The sequence below is a fragment of the Balaenoptera acutorostrata genome, chromosome X (genome assembly GCF_949987535.1).
Source record: "Balaenoptera acutorostrata chromosome X, mBalAcu1.1, whole genome shotgun sequence".
Lineage (NCBI taxonomy): Eukaryota > Metazoa > Chordata > Mammalia > Artiodactyla > Balaenopteridae > Balaenoptera > Balaenoptera acutorostrata.
In genome coordinates this window covers 49,232,818-49,254,711 of record NC_080085.1, presented here as the reverse complement: position 1 = coordinate 49,254,711, position 21,894 = coordinate 49,232,818, and the positions used below count along the sequence as shown (strand labels likewise).

Below are 21,894 nucleotides of genomic sequence, written 5' to 3'. Positions count from 1 at the left end.
GGTGGCCATTTGCACCCACACAGAAGCGCCACAGCGGCGGGGAGGAAACATTGCAAGAACAAGCACCTGTTCCTCGGGTCCTGCGGAGCAGTACCAGGGGCCAGTCTGCATGTGGCAGTCACTGGAGCTGGACTACATTTTCATGGGGTGGATGGACAGGCAGGAGGGCTGGGGCGGGACCAGGTGTCTTGGGAGTGAAAAGGCTGATCTTCTAGGGATATCCAAAGAAACAGTCTCACCCCGCTCCCAGACCCCCTTGGCTCAGGAGATGTAGGAAATATGGAATCCAGGATACTGGAGGATTGGGAAGACATGGGAAGGAAAGAGAAGGCAAGGGAAGGCACTGCTGTCCATCTGACAGAGAAGCGCGTGCGGGGGTGCGCACGCGGGGACACACACACACACACACACACACACACCCTCCTCATACTCAGAGCTCCCTCTGACACATTGTTCCACAGAGTCACTGAGTCAGCAAAACCACATGAACCAGTGCTCAAGTCCTGGGCAAGTAGCTCCTCCTTTCAGAGTCTCCCATTCCTCATCTATAAAAGGAGAAGGAAACTCCACACCTCTCAAGGCTGTCATGAGGAACAAATGATCTTCCAGTCCCCCTGCTCACTCCCCTCCTATCCAGGCCAGGCCCCTGTTACCCTTCACCCTGACACTGCAGTCACCTCCCGATTTCTTCTCCCTACTCTCTTGGACCACATTAGCCTTCCTAAAGCCCACCTTTGAGTGTGAATCTCTTCTGCTCAGACACCCACCTTGGGCCCCCTTAGCTTCCTGGATAAAGTGCAGATTCCTCTACTTGGCATTCAAGGCTCCCCCACCATATGGCCTCACCTGGCCTTTCCTGTCAGGTGGAAAAAGCCCAGGCTTTAGAGTCAGACAGACCTGGGTTTAAATATCAGCCCCATCGCCTACTAGCTGGGTGACCTTGAGTCCATTTCTTCACCTCTCTAGGACTTATTTTCCTTATCTGCAAAATGAGGAAATACCTATTCTGCAGGATGTGGTGGGATTAAATGAATTCAAGTATGTAAGGCACCTGCCACAGGGTAGGTTTGGTGCCTCATACATTGTAACTATTACTGTCACTGTCAGCATCAGTGGCATCAGTGTTATCCCGCCCAGCCTTCATCAAACTAGCTTGTTCGTTATTACATCAGCACGTCCAGCCTTTTCACGCCTCTATGCCTTTGCTGACTCTGTTTCTTCCTTCTGCACAGAGCTTTGCCTGTTGAAATCTTGTCTGAACTTCAAAACCCAGCTCAAATGCTGCTTCCTGCAGGAAGTCCTCCCTGACTTCCAACCAGAAGTATTCTTTGCTTCCTCCTAGCTCCAGCATCCATGCTCTTTGTCAGGGATCTCCATGTGTTGCTTTGAACTTTTCTGAAGCATTTCTTTCACTAATCCCCTCAACGCCCTTGTATTCCCCCGACCACCACTATCTCTGCTTTCCCTCCCTGTGAGAAAAAGAGGGTCCCTATACTATTTAAGGCCAGTCCCTCCACCCAGGCTCTGGAGCCCACCCCTGCTACCACCTCCATAACAATCATCCCCTCTCCCTCCAGTATTTCAACCTCTCCCTCTCTGTTGCCTCCTTCCTACCAACATTTATAGAAGCTCAAGTCTCTCCCATCTGGGAATAAAAACCCTCGATCTGCCCCCACATCTCCCTCTAGCAATCAGTGTCCCTCTCTCCTCTTCACAGCTAAGCTTCTTGAGAAATTCGTCTACACTGGCCATCTCCACTTCAGTACCTCCCACGGGCTCTTCAACCCACTGCAATCTGCCTCATGCGCCCACCAAGCCACAGAAACTCTTCTTAGTAAGGTCGCCCAGGACCTCCCACTGGTTAAAGCCAATAGACTCTCTCCCACCCTCATCTTACTTCCCCCAGCTGTAACATTTGCCACTCTTAACAAGCCCCCCCCCGTGCGCAGACGGCTCTTTCCTTCCTCTGCTTCCGTGAGCCCACTCCCTGCTGGTTTTCCTCCTACTTCTCAGACCACCCCCAGCTCCTCTTCCTCTCTCCATTCCTTATGTGTTAGTACCTCTTCCCCAGTTCTGCTCTGGTCCTCTTCTCTTTCATTCCACACTCTCTGTCAGTGATCTCATTCCATTCCATAACTTCAGGTATGGCTGAGGACCCCACATCTCTCTCTCTAGCATGGATCTCTCTCCTGGGTCCCAGACCCATCAAGCCTAATGCTTGCTGGAAGCTCCACCAAGATGGCCCTTAGGGCCTTCAGAGTTCACAGGGACCTCTAACGCAGCAGCTTACCGCTGCAAACCTGTCCTCCTGCATTTCCCACCTTTGTGAAAGGCACCACCACCCAGTGGCCCAAGCCCAAAACACACCTGGAAGTCACCCTAGGTTCTTCCTGCTCCCTTAGCAAGTCAGCCACCGAATCCTGCTGATTCTACCCCCTAAATAGCTCTAAAAGACTACACGTGATCTGGCCTCCGCTAACTCATCATCTACTCCCCTTGCCCCTCGCTCACTCTTTCTCCAATCGTACTGGTCTCCCTGCCGTCCCTCAAACATAACAAGCACACTCTTGCCTCAGGGCCTTTGCACTTGCTGGAACATCATCCCCCAGATAGGTGTGGCACCAGACACATTCTATATATTTAGTTGCTTATTTATTTAGTATCTGTCTCACCCACCGTAAGATCCATCAGGACAGGCATCTGTTTTGCTCAGTGCTATATCCCTAATGCCCAGCACAGTGTCTAGCACTCGATAAATATGTGTTGAATGAATGAATCCATTGCCAGACCTGAACACGGGCAACTCACCGTGACCACCCTCAGTCATCTCCACCCCCCCTCTTCCACCCCCATTATCTATTCAGTCTCTGACTCCAGTTCTCTCTTCTACCCCATCACCTCTCAAATCCACCTCCTCTGCTCCATCCCCACAGCCACTACCTCAGCTTACCTCTCTTGGATTACTGCAAAAGCCTCCTCCCTAGTCTCCCTTCCTTCTAAAATGCTAATTTGATCAAGTTACTTTCCCTCCTCAAGAACTGCTCATGGCTCTCCAGCTGCCTACCACGAGAAAGGACCCTGGGCTCCCCAGACAGCGGTTTGAGGTGTGTCTAACCTCCGCATCAGTGTTCAGCCTTACCATTTCTCACCTCCAGGCCTCTGTGTTCACTCTCAGAGCATCCTCTCCCATCTCTACCACTCAAAATCTTTACAGACCTTGGATGACTGGCTCAAACACGACTTTCTTCAGGAAAATACCTGACTCACAAACCAGAAGTAATTCCTCCCCAAAATACATAGAGAAATAAGTGTCTCCAGTGTCACTCAGAATCTCCGAGAACCAGGAGTAGGATGGAAGTTAGTAATTATATCTGAGACCACGGACTTTGGGGGCTGGGCGAGCATTAATAGAGGTTCCCTTCTCCTCCTGCACTATTACCCTGGACTCATGTCCCTCTGGCCCTCTGCTAACACTGACTCATCCTTGCCTCCTCCCTTTCTCTCACCTGCTGTTGGGTCTATCTCATCAATAACTCTCAAAGAATTTAGATCCCATAATTTGAAATTAAAATGGTTCTTTGCGAATGGTGCCCACGGGAGTAGTGCAACATAGTAGCCCTGCTCCAAGCCACTTCTTCTATGCCAATATCCCAGTGTAGGCCTTCCATCTGGCCTCCATGCATACGATCCATTTTTCATACCAACTGCTAATGTGATATGTCTAAGACACAAATTTTACCAAATTTCTCTCCTATTTAGAATCCATTCACATGATACTTCATCACCAGCAACATTGGTTCTTAACCTTTTTTGGAGGAACCCAAAACCCTTTAGGCATTTAATGAAAGCCACAAACCATCTCCCCAACAGAAAATGCACACAACTAGACACACACAACATTTTGCATTCAATTTCAGGAGGTTCGTGGGCCACCTGAAGCCATTTGGGACCCATGAAACCCAGGTTCTTAAAAAACCTTTGGCTCTTCCCAACAACATCCAGGTTCTTTTGCATATGCTGTTCCTTCTGCCTGGAACATTCTGCCACACTTCACCCTTCTGCCCCTGACTGCCTCTGACTCATCCTCTAAGACTCAGCTCTTAGGCTGAGTTGACCTGCACTAGCCCTAGGTGGGGCCAGATCTCTTCCACTGGGCTTCCACAGCAGCCCCCCACCCTGTGCTCTCCTCTGTCATAGCCCTCCTCAATCTCCACAACTGACTGGGAATTTGTGGAAGGCAAGAACCATTACCTAGCATAGGCCCTGCCATAGCAGAACTCCCTAAGTGTCTACTGAAACGAACACTAATAACAGCTACCCTTTTTTGAGTACTCATTATGTGCCAGGCACTCAACAACGTGAATACTATTTATGATCTCTTCTACTCCTCAATAAATAAACCCCATGGTGTTGGTGTTCTTTTTAACAGATAAGGAACTAGGCTCAGAGATGTGAAGTGAGTTGTTTAAGGTCACCCAGTTAGTGAGTGACAGAGGTGGGATTGAATTGAGATATGTTGGCACCAATGCAAGTATTGGTCCACCATGCTTCCCTGCCCTGGACTGTGAGACTAGGAGATGGTATCAGTAGCAGAACAGGACCAAGAACCAGGGCCAGAATGCCCTGCCTGGGCTCCATTTCCCAGGGCCGCCTACTCTTATTTTCCCTCCTGTGTCACCTTCATGTCAAGACCAGGGACCTGGTTCTCTTTCTCTCTCTCTCTCTCTTTTTTTTTCTTTTGGCCATGCTGCGAGGCTTGCGGGATCCTAGTTCCCTGACCAGGGACTGAACCCGGGCCCCAGCAGTGAAAGCACCGAGTCCTAACCACTGGACTGCCAGTGAACTCCCTGGCTCTCTCTTCTTATGGTGTGATCCCCTCCATCCCATGTACTATTCTCAGCCTCCTCATCCCAAAGCCCCACTATGGTCAGGCCCATCCTTTGCTCCAGAACCATCCCTAGACATGTACAGCTTTTAGATCCAATCCAATCCAAGGCTACACATTAGCTATGAGGAAAACAAGACATGGGTAGTCCCTGCCCTTCAAGAGTTGATAGTCATCCAGGAGTTTTACATGTACCTTCTCCAATCCTAAAATCAGCCCTGAGAGGTAAATAGGCATTATCCTCATTGCACAGATGAGGAAATAGAAGCTCAGAGGCTTGCCGAAAGTCGAGCTTGTAAGTAGCCGAATTTGGACTTGAATAAAGATACTGACCCAACTATTTTCCCCCATTAGGTCATCCTGCTTGGAAGAGCCAAAAAGTAGGCAACCATTTCCGGCAGGATTGGGGGATAAAGGAAAGCTATTACTCTTTCAAGACTTAGTACACATGTCCCCTCCTGTAGGGGACAGGTGGGGTTAGGTACCCCTCCTCTGGCAGCCCTCTGGGCCTACTTATGTTCTATCCCAAACCACACTATGCAGTCATTGTCTATGTGTCTCTCTCTCCCTTCTAGACTTGAGCTCCCTGACTGTAGGACCAGATACAGCTCATTCCCATATATTGAACCAAGGTTCAACATAAGGCCTAACTGAGAGCAGGCAGAACAAATGCTTGCTGAATGAATCAGGTGGTATTTGAGCAAGTTATTAAAAGGAAAAACAACAGGTGGATACAGGAAAAAGGTATAGAGGAGGAAGGAAACAACTTAGTAAAGGCAAGGAAATGGGACCAAGAAAAAAGGCCAGTAATTTTAAAATTATGACAGGGTAGGTATAACATTTTTTTCATTGTTGTTATGGGGGTTTTCTTTTCCTTACAAAAATGGGATCATACTATAAGCCCTGTTCTGCAATTTGCTTTTTTCATATAACAATAAGTCTTAGAGGTCTTTCCAGGTGAGTATCTAGAGATATATCTTTTACTTTTGATCTGCTACAGAGTATGGATGGATCATGAAGGAAAAGCTGTTTCCTACTGATGGACATGTAGGTTGTTTTAATTGTTTGCTATTATAAACAATGCTGCAATGAACATCTTTGCATATGTCTGGAAGTAGTTTTGAAGGATTCTTAAAAGTTGAATTGCTGGGCAAAGGAATGAACATTTTGTTTAAAATGTAGATAAAAGCTATTTCCGTGGCTTTAACATTTTTATAAACTGGCTAAAAATAAAGATTATTCCTACTCATATAATCCTGTCTTTATTTAAGAAGCATATATCATGCAACCTTTTCATTAAGAGTTGGTTGAGAATGCTATCCTACAAAAGGGCGTGTGATAAAGAGTTGCACTGCAGTTGGGGTTGGGGTATTTTAGAAAAGGCCTCTGGCTGGCCAAATTGGGGTCTACCTAGTAGTAAAACTCTAGAGAAACCTAACTCTAAGACATAGTTCTCAGCTTGGAAGTATATGCACACTTAAGTTTCTGGGGGCAGCTAACAAACTGGTCCCATAAGAAAATGAAACCAATTTGTACTCTTATCAAGGAATATGAGAGATTCTGTTTCCTCACAACCCTTTCAATCTTTTAAATTTTGGTACTTTAAAATTAGTACTTCGTCGTTGTTTTAGTTACATTTCTTTAGCTATTTGTAAGGTTGAACATCCTTTCTCATTCATTAGCTGTATATTTCTCTGAATTGTCAAATCACGTTATTTCTCCACTTTAAATGGGTTGTGCACCTTTTTCTTATTGATTTCCAGGAGACGATATAGACAGAGATATTAACCTTTGCCTGATGTCTATGTAGCAAATACTTTCTTCTAGCCTGTTGTTTCTGTTTTAACTTTGTGTATAGTATCTTTCTCCACACAGAAGTTCTTAACTTCAACGTAGTTGAAATTATTGCTCTTTACTTTATGGCTCCTGAGTTCTTAAACCCTGATCAGAAAGGCTTCTCCACCTTGTTATAAAAATATTCTGGATTTTCCTCTGGTACTTTTACAGTTTTATTTTTTGCATTTGTTTTTGTACAAGGTAGGGATTTAACTTAAATTTTTTCCAAATGGTAGCTAATAGTCCCATCCTATTTACTGACTTCCCACTGATTTGAAATGCATTCTTTGTCACAAACTAAATTCCCATATGAATATATGGGTTTGTTTCTAAATTCTCTATTTTGTTCCATTTATGTATTCCTCTATTTCTGTGATGATATAATATTTGTAATTTCTGTAGATTTATGGTAAGTTTTTATATCTAACGGGGCAAGTCCCCCCTCATTGTTCTTCTTTTTCAAAATTTTCTTAGTAATTCATGGGCATTTACTCTTCCAAATGAACTTTAAAATCCAATTGCACAATTCCCAAAGAAAACACCACTGAAATTTTAATGGGAAATACATTGAACCTTTTGATCAAATTGGGGGGAAAATGTCATTTTAAACCATACTGAATTCTTTCCATCCAAGAATAGGATATGACTCTTGATTTATTCAAGTCTTATAGCCTTTGATGAAATTTTAGTTTTCTACAGAGAAGTATTTTAAATTTCTTATAAATTCGTAGCAATTTTATCTTTTTTTTTTTTGCTATTGTGAATGGGAATCTTTTTCTATTATGTCTTCTAATTAGTTATTGATGGTATTCAGAGAAGCTGATGGTTTGGGTGTATATTTATCTTGTATCTACCCATCTCACTGAATTGTCTTATTAGTTCTAATAATTTTTCCTTTTATTCTCTCTGATTATCCAAGTAGACAACCATATCATCTTCAAATAATGCTAATTCTGACTCTTTATTTCTGATATTTATACCACTTATTTCTTTTTTTAATCCCAATGATTAAAACTTCCAGAAAAACACTGGTTAGTGACAGTGATAGTAGTCATCCTTATTTTGTTCCCAAATTGAATGGAAATTTATCTAGCACTTCACTGTTACACTTGATGATTTTGTTTTTGGTTTCTGATAAAAATTCTTTCCGAGTTAAGGAGGTTTTCATTCATTCCTAACTTACTGTACTAGTTATCTATTGCTGTTTAACAAATTACCCCAATGCAGCAAGAGATAACTAAGGCAGTAAGGGTTTTTAAATCAAGAATGGATGTGTGATTTTGTCAGATTATTTTTTCAGCATTTATGGAGATAGAGTAAAAAGATTGTACAACTATTAGTATAATCAATTACAATAACAGCTTTCCTAATTTTGAACAATCCCTGCACTCCTGGGACAAACTTTCACTTGTCACGATACAGTCTTCTTTTAATACGTTGATGGATTCAGTTGGAGAATCTGTAATTTAAAACGTGTTGCTCTATTAATATGTGAGGTAAGGCTATAGTTTTCCTTTTTTTGTCTAAACCTGTCCAGTGATACCAGCCTTCTAGAATGAACTAGGAAGCTGTCCATCTTTTCCTATTAGCTGACCTTTCAAGATTGGATAGAACTTCCATGATACCTGAACTTCCATAATACCAGCTGGGCCTGGTACCATTTCTGAGAAGAAAACTTTGACCATCTTTTAAACTTCTTCTATACTGTTCTATTCTATTCAGGTTTTCTTCCACTCCTTAAGTGATTTTGGTAATTTATATTTTCCTAGAAAACCACCCATCTCATCTAGATTTTCGCATTTATTGTTATAAAATTACACAAAGCATTTTCTTATGACTTTCATATCCTCTGAATCTGTGGTTAAATCCCCTTCATCATACCTTATTTTATTTATGTTTTCTTGCCATTTTCTCAATCATAACTGCCAGAGGAGGGTCTGTCTAGTTTGTTGGTCTTTTCAAAAAACACCTCTTAGCTTATCAAACCTTTTGTTTTCTATTTCATTAATTTCTGGTTTTATATATAGTAATTACTTGATTCTGCTTTCTTTTGGTTGTTCTTTTTCTAGAATTTTCTAGACTCTTGATCAGAATAATTAGTTCATTTAAACTGTCTTGTTCTCTAATAAAAGCATTTAAGACTACAAACTTTCTTCTGGGAACCCCCATGGTCATATCCCATAGGTTTTGATCTATGATATTCTCAATTGACATTTATTCTAAATAGTCCATAAATTCCATTCTTATTTCCTCTTTAACACAAGTATTTTTAAACTTTCAAATGGACCTAGCCTTTTTGCCATTGCTATTAATATTTTATTTCATTGCATTATAATCAGAAAATGTAAAATGTGTTTTCAAATAAACTTGGAAATAATCTCCTTCCCCAAAAGTATAATCAGATTGTTCTCTCTGTCTAAACACCCTTCCCCATCCTATCCAACTGACAAACTCTTACTCATCCTACAAAACAGCTCAAATGTTACATATTCTGGGACCAACCACTCCCACTTTGGGGGGAAGGTATCTAGAGAAGGATTTTTAAGGAAGGACAAGCTACAAACAGGCTGTGAACGTCCTCTTTGGTCTCCTGGCCTGGTCCCCCAGTCACTCTCCTCACACGCTCAGACACCCATTCCACAGTCACTCCAGAGGCTAGAGGGAGATGGGGGAGGGGCTGGCAATGATATTGATATTTGTCTGGAGGGGTGAGGGATTGGGGGAGGGGTGGGTCTAGCTCTTACCTGCTCTCTGCCAGCCTGCCTGAGGGGGTAAGCTTCATGGAGTCAAGGACCTGAGTAGGACAGCAATACTGGTGTAGAGTATGAGACGCTGTGGACCTGAGAGACAGCAAGAGACAGAGAGAGAAAGAGAGACAGAGAGAGAGACAGGGAGGGAGGGGAGAGGCAGGGTGGGGAATGGGGACAAGGAGGTGAAAGTGAGTGGGATAGGGGAAAGGGGAAGACTGGGTGGAATGGGTGGTGGAGGATAGGGAATGGAAGAGGAGGGGTGGGAGGGAGGGAGGGAGAGAGGGAAGGTAGGAAGAAAGGAAGGAAGGAAGGAAGGAAGGAAGGAAGGAAGGAAGGAAGGAAGGAAGAAAAAAAGAAAAAACCACAAAGTCAAGAAAGAGAGGACGGCACTCGAACCACAAACAGAACACAACGACAACAGGGGGCAGCAGAGACGAAAGAGCTGGGCTGGGCCTCCTGTGTTCCAGGTGACTCCGTGGGGACCTCGGCCTCAGAGACACTGGGACACCACAGTAGGGAAGGGGGAAGGGAGCCCTCCTCACACCAGACGCCACACGGGTAGGGAAGAGGGGAGAGGGAAGGGTGGATGAAAGAGAAAGGGAAAAGGTGTATGGGGGGTTCCCCCTTAGAGAAGACCCCTCACAAGAAAAGAGGGAGGGATGGGGAGAAAAGAGGCTCTGGGTCCAAAGAGGGGGAAGAACCCAGGCCAGGGCGGGGTGGGGGTGGGGTTGGTGCAGGAGACACTGGAGGAGGAGAGGGAAAGAGACAGAGAGAAACCGAAAGAGACAAGACAGAAAAGGAGAAAGACAGAGAAGGAGGAAGACAGTGAAAGGGCGAGACAAAAGACACAGAGAGAAGACGGGGAGAGGCAGAGAGTGCCAGAGCAAAGGACAGGAGAGGCGAGGGCGGAGGAGAGCTGGCAAGGTCTCAGTGGTCTTGGTGACAGGATGGGACTCGGGCTGAGTGTGCGAGTGGGGCCCAGCGAGCCAGAGGACAGGGTGGTTCTTTGCTTCCAAGGCCAGTGCTGCGCCCCCAGCCTGGGGCAGGGCCCAAGCTCCGCCCCCCAGCGCTGTGCTCCCACCCTTAGCGTGGGGTCCAAAGGCTCCTCTGCCTCCTGCTTCCCACGATTAAAGTCCAGAGAAGGGGAAGAGGGAGGAGAGACAGCAGCGTAGTGAGGCCGAGGGCCCTGTCCCTGCCCTACCCAGCACAGGGCAGATGCTGGGAGTGAGTGCCAGGTCAGCCAGCCCCTGCCCCCCACGAGCCCCTGAAGGCAGGTTGTAGTCAGGGCCTGGCCATTCAAGAGCCGAAGTAAAGGCCGGGAGATGTGGCTGCACGCCAGGCCAGCTGCCCACTATCTCGCTTGCTGCGAATTAGAGAGGATGCCTAAATCTTAGAACCTTAACAGAGAATCCTGGAATCTGATACTCTTCTTATCAGAGACTCTGGAATAATTGTCATCAGCAGAACGACTGTTTCTCAAGTGCCATCTAAGTGCCAGTCACTGGCCCAAGTCCTTGACTCATTAAACCTGAGACTCAGGGATCCTTAGGCTGCTGGAATGTTGGTATCAGAGAGTCTCAGCTGTTGTGGACAGCCCCGCAGCGCCAGGCTAGGTGCCAGGGCAGCCACCAATCACACCCCTCACAGGCCACCAACTGCGCTGCTCAGGGCTCCAGGGTCCTTACAGAGCTGGGCACCCAGATGCCCCTGGGCTCACCCACTTGAGCTGGCTCCCTCCCCCAAGCCAAAGGCCTCCAAGAGTCCAAGAGGGGAGCCAGGAACCAGGAAGCCAGGAGGCTGCTGAATCAGCAGCCCAGGGACCAGGTCCAGGCCTGGGCAGGAAGGGAGGGGTCGGGCTGCAGGGTTGGGGGTGGGGGCCAGGTTCCTACCTGCTACTCCTCCCGGGGGGCTCCATGGGTCTGGACCTGTCCCGAGGGCAGGCCCCCTGGCCAGGGCGGTGCCTCCACCGACTCGCCACCCCCTCCTCCCCAGCCCTTCCCTAGAAGGAGGAACCAAGGAGGCGGGGCCAGGCCTGCTGGGCTATAGGCCAGACTGCAACTGGAAACTTTGCTCCTTCCCCTGCTCCCCCAGGAGGGCTGGGAACTCCTAGTACGAGGAAGCAGCTTTGAGAGCTTGAAGTGACTCCTCTGGGCCAAACCTCAGGCTGGGCTCACTATATGCACCTCTGTTGGAATCTCCCCAAGCACCCTGTCAAGTACCTGTCACTAGCCCTATTCTCCCGAAGAGAAAATTGAGATGTAGAAACATTACGTAACTCGGCACAGGTAACAGAGCTAGTAAGTAGCAGAACCCCAAGATCAGGACCTGGTTTGGCCATTCCCAAATCAGGACTCTGTCCCCTTGGCCATATTGCTGCCCTGTGAATACAGAAACCTTTCCATAGAAGCTTTTCACAAACATTCTCATCTTCCACAGAGTTAAAGAGACTCTGTGTGGTGGTTATGCTGGGATGCTCCAGTTCAAGTAAAATTCAAATCACCCATTTGGGGAAATCAAGATGAGGGCCCAGCCGATATTCTTGACCATTGCAATAAGCTCTCACTTTCTTCTGCGTTGTTTTCTGAACTGGCTAAGAGAAATGCTCCCTGAAGAGAAAAGCAAAAATCAGAAGACACGCCATTCACAATCTAGAGGCTGTTCTTCCAAGGAAATTGCCCCACCTGATTTTACAGAGGGGGAGATTGAGGCCTGGAGAGGGGAGGAGTCTTACTAAAGTTCATACAGCCAGTCAAACTAGAATCTCCACCGACCTACCACAGTAATCTCTCTCTCCTCCTTATGTGGGGGGCTGGAGAAAGGAGACAATTTGGAGGATTCGAAGGGTGTGGGGTTCCTGAAGAGTACCCCAGATCCAGCTCAGAGGGCTCCTGTCCTTTCACAGCCCCAGAGCCCAGGCCCCTGGCTGTTCTGAGCAGAAGGCAGCCCTGGGAGGGGCCAGGGGGCCAGTGATCTAGAAGGAATAGGAGCTGACAGGCAACAGGCCAGCCTTCCTGCCTTCCTGCCTTCCTGCCTCCCTGCCGGGGCAGCTGGTTCCTCTCAAGAAAGCCAAAGCTGCTGAGAGAGATAGGCCCTCCGGACCACCACAAAGTTGGCATCTATGGGCCCTTCATGGCCTCTTCTCCCTCTTCCCACCCCCTAAAGCCCCGTGGTCTTCAAGGCTCTGGTCTCAGCCCCTGCTTTTCTTTCTCTCTCCCTCAGCAACTCTCTTGGCTCTTGTGGCAGCCGCACCTTGTGCCCATTTGCACTTATTTTCCTAAGGGTGGCACCTGTGGCCCAAACCTTCACCTTGGCCTGGCAGAAGTTGAGAGACAGAAATTCTAGTCCTGGCCCTAAGGCTGATGCTGTGTGACCTTGGGCAAGCCCCTTCCCCTCTCTGGTGAGGCAAAGAGCTTACATTTTGGTGCCTGGCAGAGCTGGGTACAAGTCCCAGCTCTACAACTTTTCAGCTGGGTAACCCCTCTGAGGCCCGGTTTGTTCATCTGTAAAAGGTGAGTGGCAACTCCTATCTCACAGGTTCTTGTGAGGTTTCAGTGAGACAAATATGCACATGCTGAAAAGTCTCAGTTTGAGCCTGAGAGAGTATGATCCTTCTCCCAGGGAGGTAGGGGAGACTCTTGGGAAACCTGTTTGTTTCGGGCAGGGGAAGATTTCTAGGAAGATACCTCTTCATCTGGGCCACTCTTGGAATTCAGGCATATCTGAGCCTGTTGGGGCGACTCATGTGATAACCCTCTAGGGGCTGAAGGGAAGAAAGAGCTAAGGGTGAGGAGCCTGACCCAGCCGCAGGGCACTGGCAGGGGCTTCGTTCACTTATGCTACAGATCCTGTGAGCCAGGCACTGAGCTGGGGGACAGATACGGCAGTGACTAAGGGCAGTCAATGTCCTGATCTCATGGAGCTCATATCCAAGTGAGAGGAGACAGACATTATTCAACCACTAATGGAATTAAGCAGGGCAAAAAGTGGAGGTAGTGGGGGAGAGTGTTCCAGGCAGAGGAAACAACTTGGGCAAAGGACCTGAGGTGGTATTTCCAGGAACTACAAGGAGGCCAACGTGGCTGAGTGGAAAAAGCAAAGGGGAGATGAGCGAGACTGGAGATGTAGGCGGGGGCCCAATCATGCAGAGCCTGGAGGTCCTGATAAGGTTTCAGTATTTATACTAAGAGGAATTTGGAAGCCTGTGGTTCATGGATAGGCCAGGGGCGGGGAGTGTCTCTGAAGCCCCTAAAGTTGTATGAAAAATATGAGTGAGTATGAGTGCATTTCTGGGGAGAACATTGCTTTCATTAGATCCTCAGATGGGTTTGTGATCCCAAAAGGGCAGGAAAACTCCTTATATGATTCCATTCCCTAAGTGCCCACTATGAGCTAGTGTCAGGCATCCCAGGACCTTCTGTGAGCTGCCCCTCCCCCCCACTTCCAGGTGGTCTCAGCCTCCCCCCCATCTTCAACCTGTGCCCCACCCAAACAGAAGTGCCTACAATTCTCTGCCACACTCTGCTGTCTGCCCTCACCTTTGCCTCTGCTCAAAAGACCCTTCCCCACCACCCTTCCCCCACTGCCACCTCCCCACCTCGTTAGCTCCGCCTTGTTCCTCACAAGTCTGCTCAGAGGTGGTGCCCTCTGGGAACCTGACTCTGGGATCCCTCCCCTGTGTCCTTCCCACCCTGCGTTTCTCCAGCGCTGTCTATTCACATGCTGTTGCCCCTTCTGGTCCAGGAGCTCGGTGGGGACAGGGACCATGTCTTATTCATTCCAGTGTCCCCAGCATCCGGCACAGGGCACCTAGTCAAACAGGTCAGCAGGTATTGGGAGACAGACAATCCACACTGAGGTGGACGCTGCAAGATGGGCTGCTGGACACTAGAGGGCACTGTGGCCACTGGAATCCTGGCCTGCCGCTGCCACTAGCCAGGCTGACCCAGGCTGGCCCTGGGACCAGGCAGGCGGAGAAGCATGGAAGCTCTGCTCCTGGGTCCTGCAGCTCCTTGGCTCTGGGTCTAACTGACCAGGGTCCCAGTCCCAGCTTCCCAATTTACCTTCTGCCCCCTTTCCAGATTATCTCTCATGACAGCCCCATCCCACTGCAGATACAGTTACAGTTCTTCACGAGTGCAAGTACCAAACACTGCTCCACAGCCCTGGCACACTTTTTTGCTCTGTCTGCAACACTCTCCACTTCACCTCACCCCACCCCCACCCCTCACCAGGCTAACTTCTACTCATCCACCAAGTCTCAGTTTAGATGTCAGCTTGGAGAAGCCTCCCTGACCCTCAGGCTGGGTTGGGTACACTTCTGAGGTTCTCCCACAGCACCCTACACTTCCCCTGTAATTGTCTGTTTCCTTATCTGTTTTCCTACCAGACGGTGAGTTTCCTCAGAGCAGGATTCTATTATTCATCACTGTATCAACCGCATTTAGTTTAGCAGAGTGCCTGGCACGATGTAGGTACTCAAGAAATTGTCCCATGACTAAGTGGATGGATGGATGGACAGATGGATGGATGATCTCGGGCAAGTCACTCTACCTCTCAAGGCTTCAGTTTCCCCCTCTGTAAAGTGGATCCAATCACCCTTACTTGGCAGAGCTGCCAGGAGGATTAAAGATAAGGTGTGTGGAATGCTCCCTAACAGTACCTGATACATAGTACACATTTTCTGAATCAAAGCATTTATTAAGTTGAAGGAGGCTTTGCCCTGAGCCTGGGATGATCTCTCCCACTCAGGCTTACCACCTATATGTGGAAGATGGCCTTAACAATAATAAGAAAACTATCATTTTTATTAAAAAATAACAACAGCACCTGCTATGTGCCAGGCCAGAAGTAGGAGCTCCCTAAGGAGGTGGGCAGTCTCCAGTCTCAGCCAGAGGATGCAAGGCCCTGGCCGAGGTCAGAGCCATGGGCATTGCCCCTGCATCTGGAGAACAGTCATTACGTGCACAGCTGGTTCCAAACTCTTTACTCATAGGTGAAAACCTGTCTAAGGGGTCATTAATTCCCTCTGTAATTAATGTAAAAACTGCAGGGTTTGTATTAATGGAAAAGTAAGCTCAAGCATCAAGTTGATAATATTGATAATGTGTGCTTATAATTCTATACTGCAGATAACTATAAATTCAGTCACTGCACTAATAAAATGTGAAAATTCCTGAAACAACCAAGAACTTGGTAGCAGCTGTACCATGAGTAGCATTATGCCAGTTGTTCTGAGGCTATGAAAATCACCGCACACTGGTGGCGATGGTAATATTCACTGTGCACTTAAAAGCTGTTTGGGCACAAAATAAGGGGAAATTTTTAGATAAAAAAGGACATTTTGATGCAAGAGCATGGAACTTGAAAGCATAGTGAGCAAAGGTCAACTTGCATTAGAGTAGGAACCAAAACCTTGATGGACGAGCAAGCTTACAATCGTGGGCCTCTGAGCAGACTACTCCCCAGGCTGTGACCTCGCTTGTGAACACATAAAAGCTGTGGGCACTGTAGAAGAAACACCAAGTCCCGAGTATTTGATCTCTACCCTCACCCACTTCTAGGAGAATCCACTCCCACCTACAGCCCCTTGCCCCCTCATTTACCACAGGATGGACAGAAACGGTGCTGTCCCATGGGGGTGGGCCCTGAAGCTGGAAGGTCACATAGCTTCTAGGTTGGCGGCCACATCAGGCCACCTGAGAGCAGAGGAAGCCAGTCCAGAGAGAGGAGTCAGTGACAAAGAGATGACAGGGACCAGGCAAGTCATGAAAGATGGAGAGAGACAAGGCATGAGCCAGGGAGATGCAGAGATGCAGAGAGAGAGAGAGAGAGAGAGAAAGAGAGAGAGAGCAATCTTGCTCCTTGACTTCTTGGTCCCACTTCCAGTTGGCGTGAGGCCTGGCTATACATCATTTACTGCTCTTAGATTCTGTGAGATGTAGCCTCACAATAGTTTCCCCCCCACCCACCCTTTATTCTTGAGCGCATTTGAGTGGGTTTCAGTTCCCTGCAACAAAGTGTACCCAGACTAAGACAAGGGAAAATTGCGGATATAAGTGCAGGGCTTGCATAAGCAAAAACGCATAAAGAACACTTAGGTAGGGAGGGGTGAATGCAATTATAAAGCGTATGTGTTTGTTCGCCCAAATGCTCCCTCATTTCCTGACAGTTGCGACCACAGATACACGCTACAGTCGCACACTCACATACGCTGACATTCAGTGGACACCGAGACAAATGCAGCCACAACCAGATCTGCTTCTATGCAGACACCCTGCCGTGCATGGACACCCACCAGCACGCAGCGCTGCCCCTGCGCTCCTCACACCCGCACAGATGCGGGGCCACACCACGAACACAGTGGCGCTGCCCGGGAGGTTCGGGCCAGGAACTGAGGCTCGACTGGGCTCTGAGCAGCCTCCCTCCCCAGCTGCCAAGTGACTCATCCCCAGGGCTGCTAATTAAAGCCAGGACAGAGGGGACACAGAGGAGGGGAGGGAAAGAGAGAGAAGGCAAGTTTATTTTGGTGCCAACCAGGCATGCAGCCAGCTTAGGGGTCACCCACTTCCTGGGGCTGGGCCAGGCGGGGGCAAGGGAACACTAACAGGAAGGGGAAGGAGGACCCCCTTACCTCTTCTTGCCCCTCGTGAGCTTCCTGGAAAAAGGTACCTCCTTTAGGAAAATTACCCATCTCCCTCCCCCCCCCCACCTCCCTCCTCCTCCATCCCACTGTCAGATTCAAGTTCTACCCCTTCCAGCCTCTTGTCCTTACAACTGGCTTCTCCTCATCAACACACTCCCATTTGGGCTTGCCAGAGCTGGCTCATCTGTGTCTGTAGCCCGCTTCCATCTCCCCCATGGATCACCCAACACAGGCCTGGTACATAGGGAATGCTCTGTTCGTGCTTCTGGAATACAAATGGGTTAACCCCGGTATAGCATGGTGACCGCAACTCTGATGGTCTGGATTCCGATCTGAGTTCTATGGGGGGGAGAGGGTAAATTATTTTAACTCTGAAAGCCTCAGTTTCCTCACCTGTAAAGTGACTAGAATATATACTCTATAGGATTATTGTGAAGATGAAGTGAGAAAACACAGGTAAAGTGCCCAGCATGGTGGCCAGCATATATGGGCTTTAGCTATCACCCAGTAAGTGCTGCTGCCGCTGATAAATTATGCCCTGCCTCAGGCCTGGGGTAGCAGCAATTATACAGAGCTGAGTTCCAAGCCTGGCTCCACCACATAGGACACGGGGGAGCTCAGACAAGCCACATAAGCTCTCAGAGCATTGGCTCATATGTAAAATGGGGATTCACAATATGACACCATAAATTTACTGTAATGATTTGGGCCTGTCAAGGGGAGCCCAGCTCTCAGAAGCGGCTCCATGCATTGCAGCAGCAATTACTAAGGATAGCAGGAGGAGCGCAGACCTGTGGGGCCAAAGAAGCCCAGGAGGGAGGAAGCAGTCAGGGTGGACTAGGGCAGCCAGGGAAGGCACCCCAGAGTGCACAGGGCTGGAGTTGGACCCACCAGAGCCAGAGAGCATTCAGCAGGCGGTAAGTGACAAGGTTCCAGCAAAAGGAAGTGGTGGGAACAGAGAGCTGGGCAGGGCAGGCAACCAGGCTGCGCTGAACAGGAGGCAGCACGGGAGGGAAGATTTGGAAGCAGCTGGGGCAGCTCTGGGGACTGGCGGTATCTCGGACATGTGGATGGGGGAGCCACGGAAGGTCTGTGAGGTCTCAGCTACCCCAGATTGCCAGGAGGTCAAAACAAGAAAGAATCTTAGAGATTACCTAATCCAAACTCCCGTTGGACAGATGGGGGCACTGAGGCCCAGAGTGGGAGGCCTCCTCTGGGAACAGAGCCAGCGTTGGCTCCTCCTCCCACTTCTCCTCCCGACAGCAGCGGCTCCTGTTGCCATGGGGACGTCCCTGGCTCTGCGGGTGTCAGCAGCTCCCCCACCTCCTCCCTCCTTCCCTAGCAACAGGCCACCTCCTCTGGCTCTCATCCTTGCGTGCCTGTCAACCCCAGCCTGGTCCCCAGGGCCCCCGAGTTCCAGCCAGACCCTCACTGCAGCGGCAGCACCTCTAGGCCTGGGCTCCCTCCTCTTCTGGTGGCAGAGGTATCAGCCCCTCCTGCCCCTCTGTTTTCAAGTTCTGCACCTCTCCACATATCTCAAGCTTGACTGCCCCATAAATGACAATGTATTGGGTTAGGGGATGGCGGAGGGCACTACAATATGTTGAGCCACCATTTTATGCTGAGCATTGCTTTAAGTTCTCTCATCAACCCAAAGAAGTCAGAATTATTGACCTCATTTTACAGATGAGGAAAGTAAGGATCAGAGAAGCCAAGTGACTTTGCAAACAACACACAGCTAGGAAGCAGGTTCTGCTGAGAGCTAGTTTGTGACCTTGAGCCATCGCCAGTCCCTTTCTGGACCTGGATTTAAGGCGCCTGTAGGTCTGACAACTTCTCATGGATCTACAGGAAGTCCAGGCACCTTCCTCTGCCCACAGCCCTTTCGCAACACCAGCTGTTCAGCTCTAATTAGACTCCACACTTCCTCTGGCACCCCATACCTGGAAGCCCTCATGCCTGGGCCCTGCCACGGGGGGGGTGTTCAATCCACCGACCCTGCTCATTCCTTCCCATTCCACTTCCACAACAGCCGAAGTCTAGCTCCTTTCCTTCGTGTTTCTTCTACCCTCCTAAACTTTCTCCTCCACACACACAATGTTTATTAGATGACAACCCTGGGGCTCCAGGGCGGAAATAGATCTGTTCAAAGTCACATAACTAGAAAGCGACCTGGCCATAAATGGAACCCTTTGCCCAGATCCAGTTGCTGCCCTTTCTGTGCTGCAGAGCCCCGCCTCTCTCCTCCAGCCTCCCCCGGCTCCCACAGATGACAGAAGGTGTCTGTGACCCAGTCCCAACCAGACCAGTTCTGAACTTTAACACTTGCTCCTTTCCTGACCAGATCTGTTTTAGCCCGACTGACTGCCCCCACCTAGCCCCCCTCACCTCCGATGCCTGCTGGTTTCATTTTCAGGGATGCCCTCCTTACACAAAGTCTGCGTGTCAGTCCTCCATGACCCAGCTCAGACACCATCTTCTCCAGGAAGCTCTCCCTGACCCCTAACTGAAGTGAGCTCAAGAATTCACATGCGGGTCCTCAGAGCATCCTCAGATGACCCCACCCAGCTCTGGTTCCAAGTTAAAGGATCTTCCCACCATATTTGCAAGATTTTGCCCCACAAGTGCTATTTTAGGCCCCTTCCACAGTCCAAGTTTGACCCTTGCTTCCACAGTTGCTGAGTCTTCAAGGTCCCTGTAGCCTCCTTGACTGTAGGTCCAGGGTGGATGTCGGGAAGTACATCTCAGTAAAACAAATAACAGCTTTGGAAGCAGACAGCCCAGGGTATGAGTCAGAGTGATGCCACCCTGCCCCATTGCTCTTATTTCCTTGGGCAAGGCACTGACCCTCTGGGGAACCTCATTTTCCTCATGTGTAAATCAGGGATCCCAATCCATGCCTAATAGGGCTGTTGTGAGCATTAAATAAGATCACATTCGGAGTTCTTAGTATGTGAGGAGCAAATGATAACTGCTATGATTACTAATATTAGGATGAGGATGAGGATGATTATTATTATCTGCAAGGCTGTCAAGAGCTCCTGTAGGGATGGCGTGGGCAGGGCTCTGGGCTTGGTGCCAGGCAGACCTGGGTTTGAATCCTGGCTCAGCCATAAATAAGTTTCATGGCTGTGGGCAAAACCCATAACCAGCGTGAGCCTCAGTTTCCTCAACTGTAAAATAATGATGATAAGGGCAGCCCAGGTTCCACCTACAGTGTCATTGGGAGGATCAAACGAAAGAAAGTCCCTGACAACTTCTGTAAGTTGTAAAGGCCCAACGTACATCATCATGTGATTTATGATTATGATAACTATTAAACACCCTGAGCTATAGGTCCTAGGAACTCCCCTGCCGGGAAGAGCTAGAGACGCCTTCAGTCGCATTCCTTGACAAGTCGCAGGCATATCAACAGGGATGCCTGGGGGCCTGTGCTCGGAGTCAGCCCAAGCTGTCTTTCTCCAAACCCACAGTGGGGCACTGCGATCAGTGTCCTTTGCTAGACCAGTGCCTTCCTAAATGCTAGGACAGGCTGTGCCCAGGCCATACTCCTTGGCTGCATGCCGGACTAATTGCATCTCGTCATATACCCCTTGCCTGGACACTAGGCCTGACTGTATCTATCACACTTCCCCTGCTTTCCTGCTGGCCGAAGTGTGCTCCCATCCCACAGCCCCTACCTTGGCCCAGGGCACCAGTGTGCTCATCCCATCCCCCCTGCCTGGGATGCTAGGACACAGCGTGTCTCATTACGCACCTCCGTCTGGATGCTGGGATCCTCTGCCCCCCTCCCATATCCACTGCCTGGATGCCAGGACCTGGACTGCTGCATATGGTTGGACAAGCAGTGCCCTGCACAAGGGTTCACAGCCAAGAGGGTATGAGCCGTGGCTGAAATTCAACCTGTGCTCTACTCACTGAGCCGGGAACCCTGGTGAGGGGCTGCAGGAGCCCTGTGGAAAGGGAACATTCCTCCAACTGATCCACGCAGTGGATTCTACTCTTCACGTAGGTGCTATATATGTTAGTTGCAGCCCTGGCTGGAACTGAGTGAGCCCATCTCATGCCTCTGCTGCCTGGACCCATCTCATTTCAGAGGCCCACTGCATCACCCCTGGCCTGGATGCTCTCTGACTGGGCCCTACCCTGAGCCCCCCATCATTCCCACATAGTCCCTATCCTTGACACTTGTGTTTTCACGAAGCTTCTGATGGGTTAAGGCCTGGGAAATGCACTAATAGTCCTTGCCCCTACCCCAGTTTTACCCCCAAATGGCAGATTGATCACATCCTGAAAACTTACTGATTGATGCTTGTAAACCTTTTTCACCAAGCAAAAAAAAAAAAAAAGTGCGCTTGTTACACTTAAATATAAGGTATATTTAAGTGTAACATTACCTTAAATATAAGGTATATTTCTAATGACTGGAATGTGTCACATCAAAAGTCCATCCAAACCACACTACTCAGGGCTAGTGCAGGTCAGGGTGGAGCACAAACGCCAGACCAGGGAAGCCCCGTTTCTATCGTGTCCCCTTCTCCCGGGAGGAGAGGGGGAGAAGGTCCCGGGTCCAGAGCTGACCTCTCTGCAGGTCAGCTTTCCCATCTGGGTAGCTCCCATGAGCCCCTCCAGTGTTCAGCCGAGCCCCCAAATCAGCTAGGGTCAGAAAGACTAAGGAAGAGTTTTCAACCCCCTCCGTACGCTTGCCCCCTTCCCACCCCTAATACCAATGGGACAAAACCCCTGGAGTTGGCCCCCGCCCCTCCCATGGATCCCGAAGT

General features: G+C 49.0%; 1 protein-coding gene across 5 annotated transcripts in view; it reads right to left on the bottom strand.

Moving 5' to 3' along the window:
- IQSEC2 (IQ motif and Sec7 domain ArfGEF 2) overlaps window positions 1–21,894 on the bottom strand; it is a 75,683-nt gene that overhangs the window by 29,773 nt on the left and 24,016 nt on the right. For 2 of the 5 annotated variants that reach the window (XM_057538643.1, XM_057538646.1), the window contains exon 3: window positions 9,466–9,561. The exons of 1 other annotated variant lie outside the window; for it this stretch is intronic. In XM_057538643.1, coding sequence (XP_057394626.1) covers window positions 9,466–9,561 — 96 coding nt within the window. Of the gene's footprint in view, window positions 1–9,465; window positions 9,562–11,360; window positions 11,482–21,894 lie in introns of those variants that run through there. 2 more of the 5 variants (XM_057538644.1, XM_057538645.1) reach the window with 2 other exon arrangements.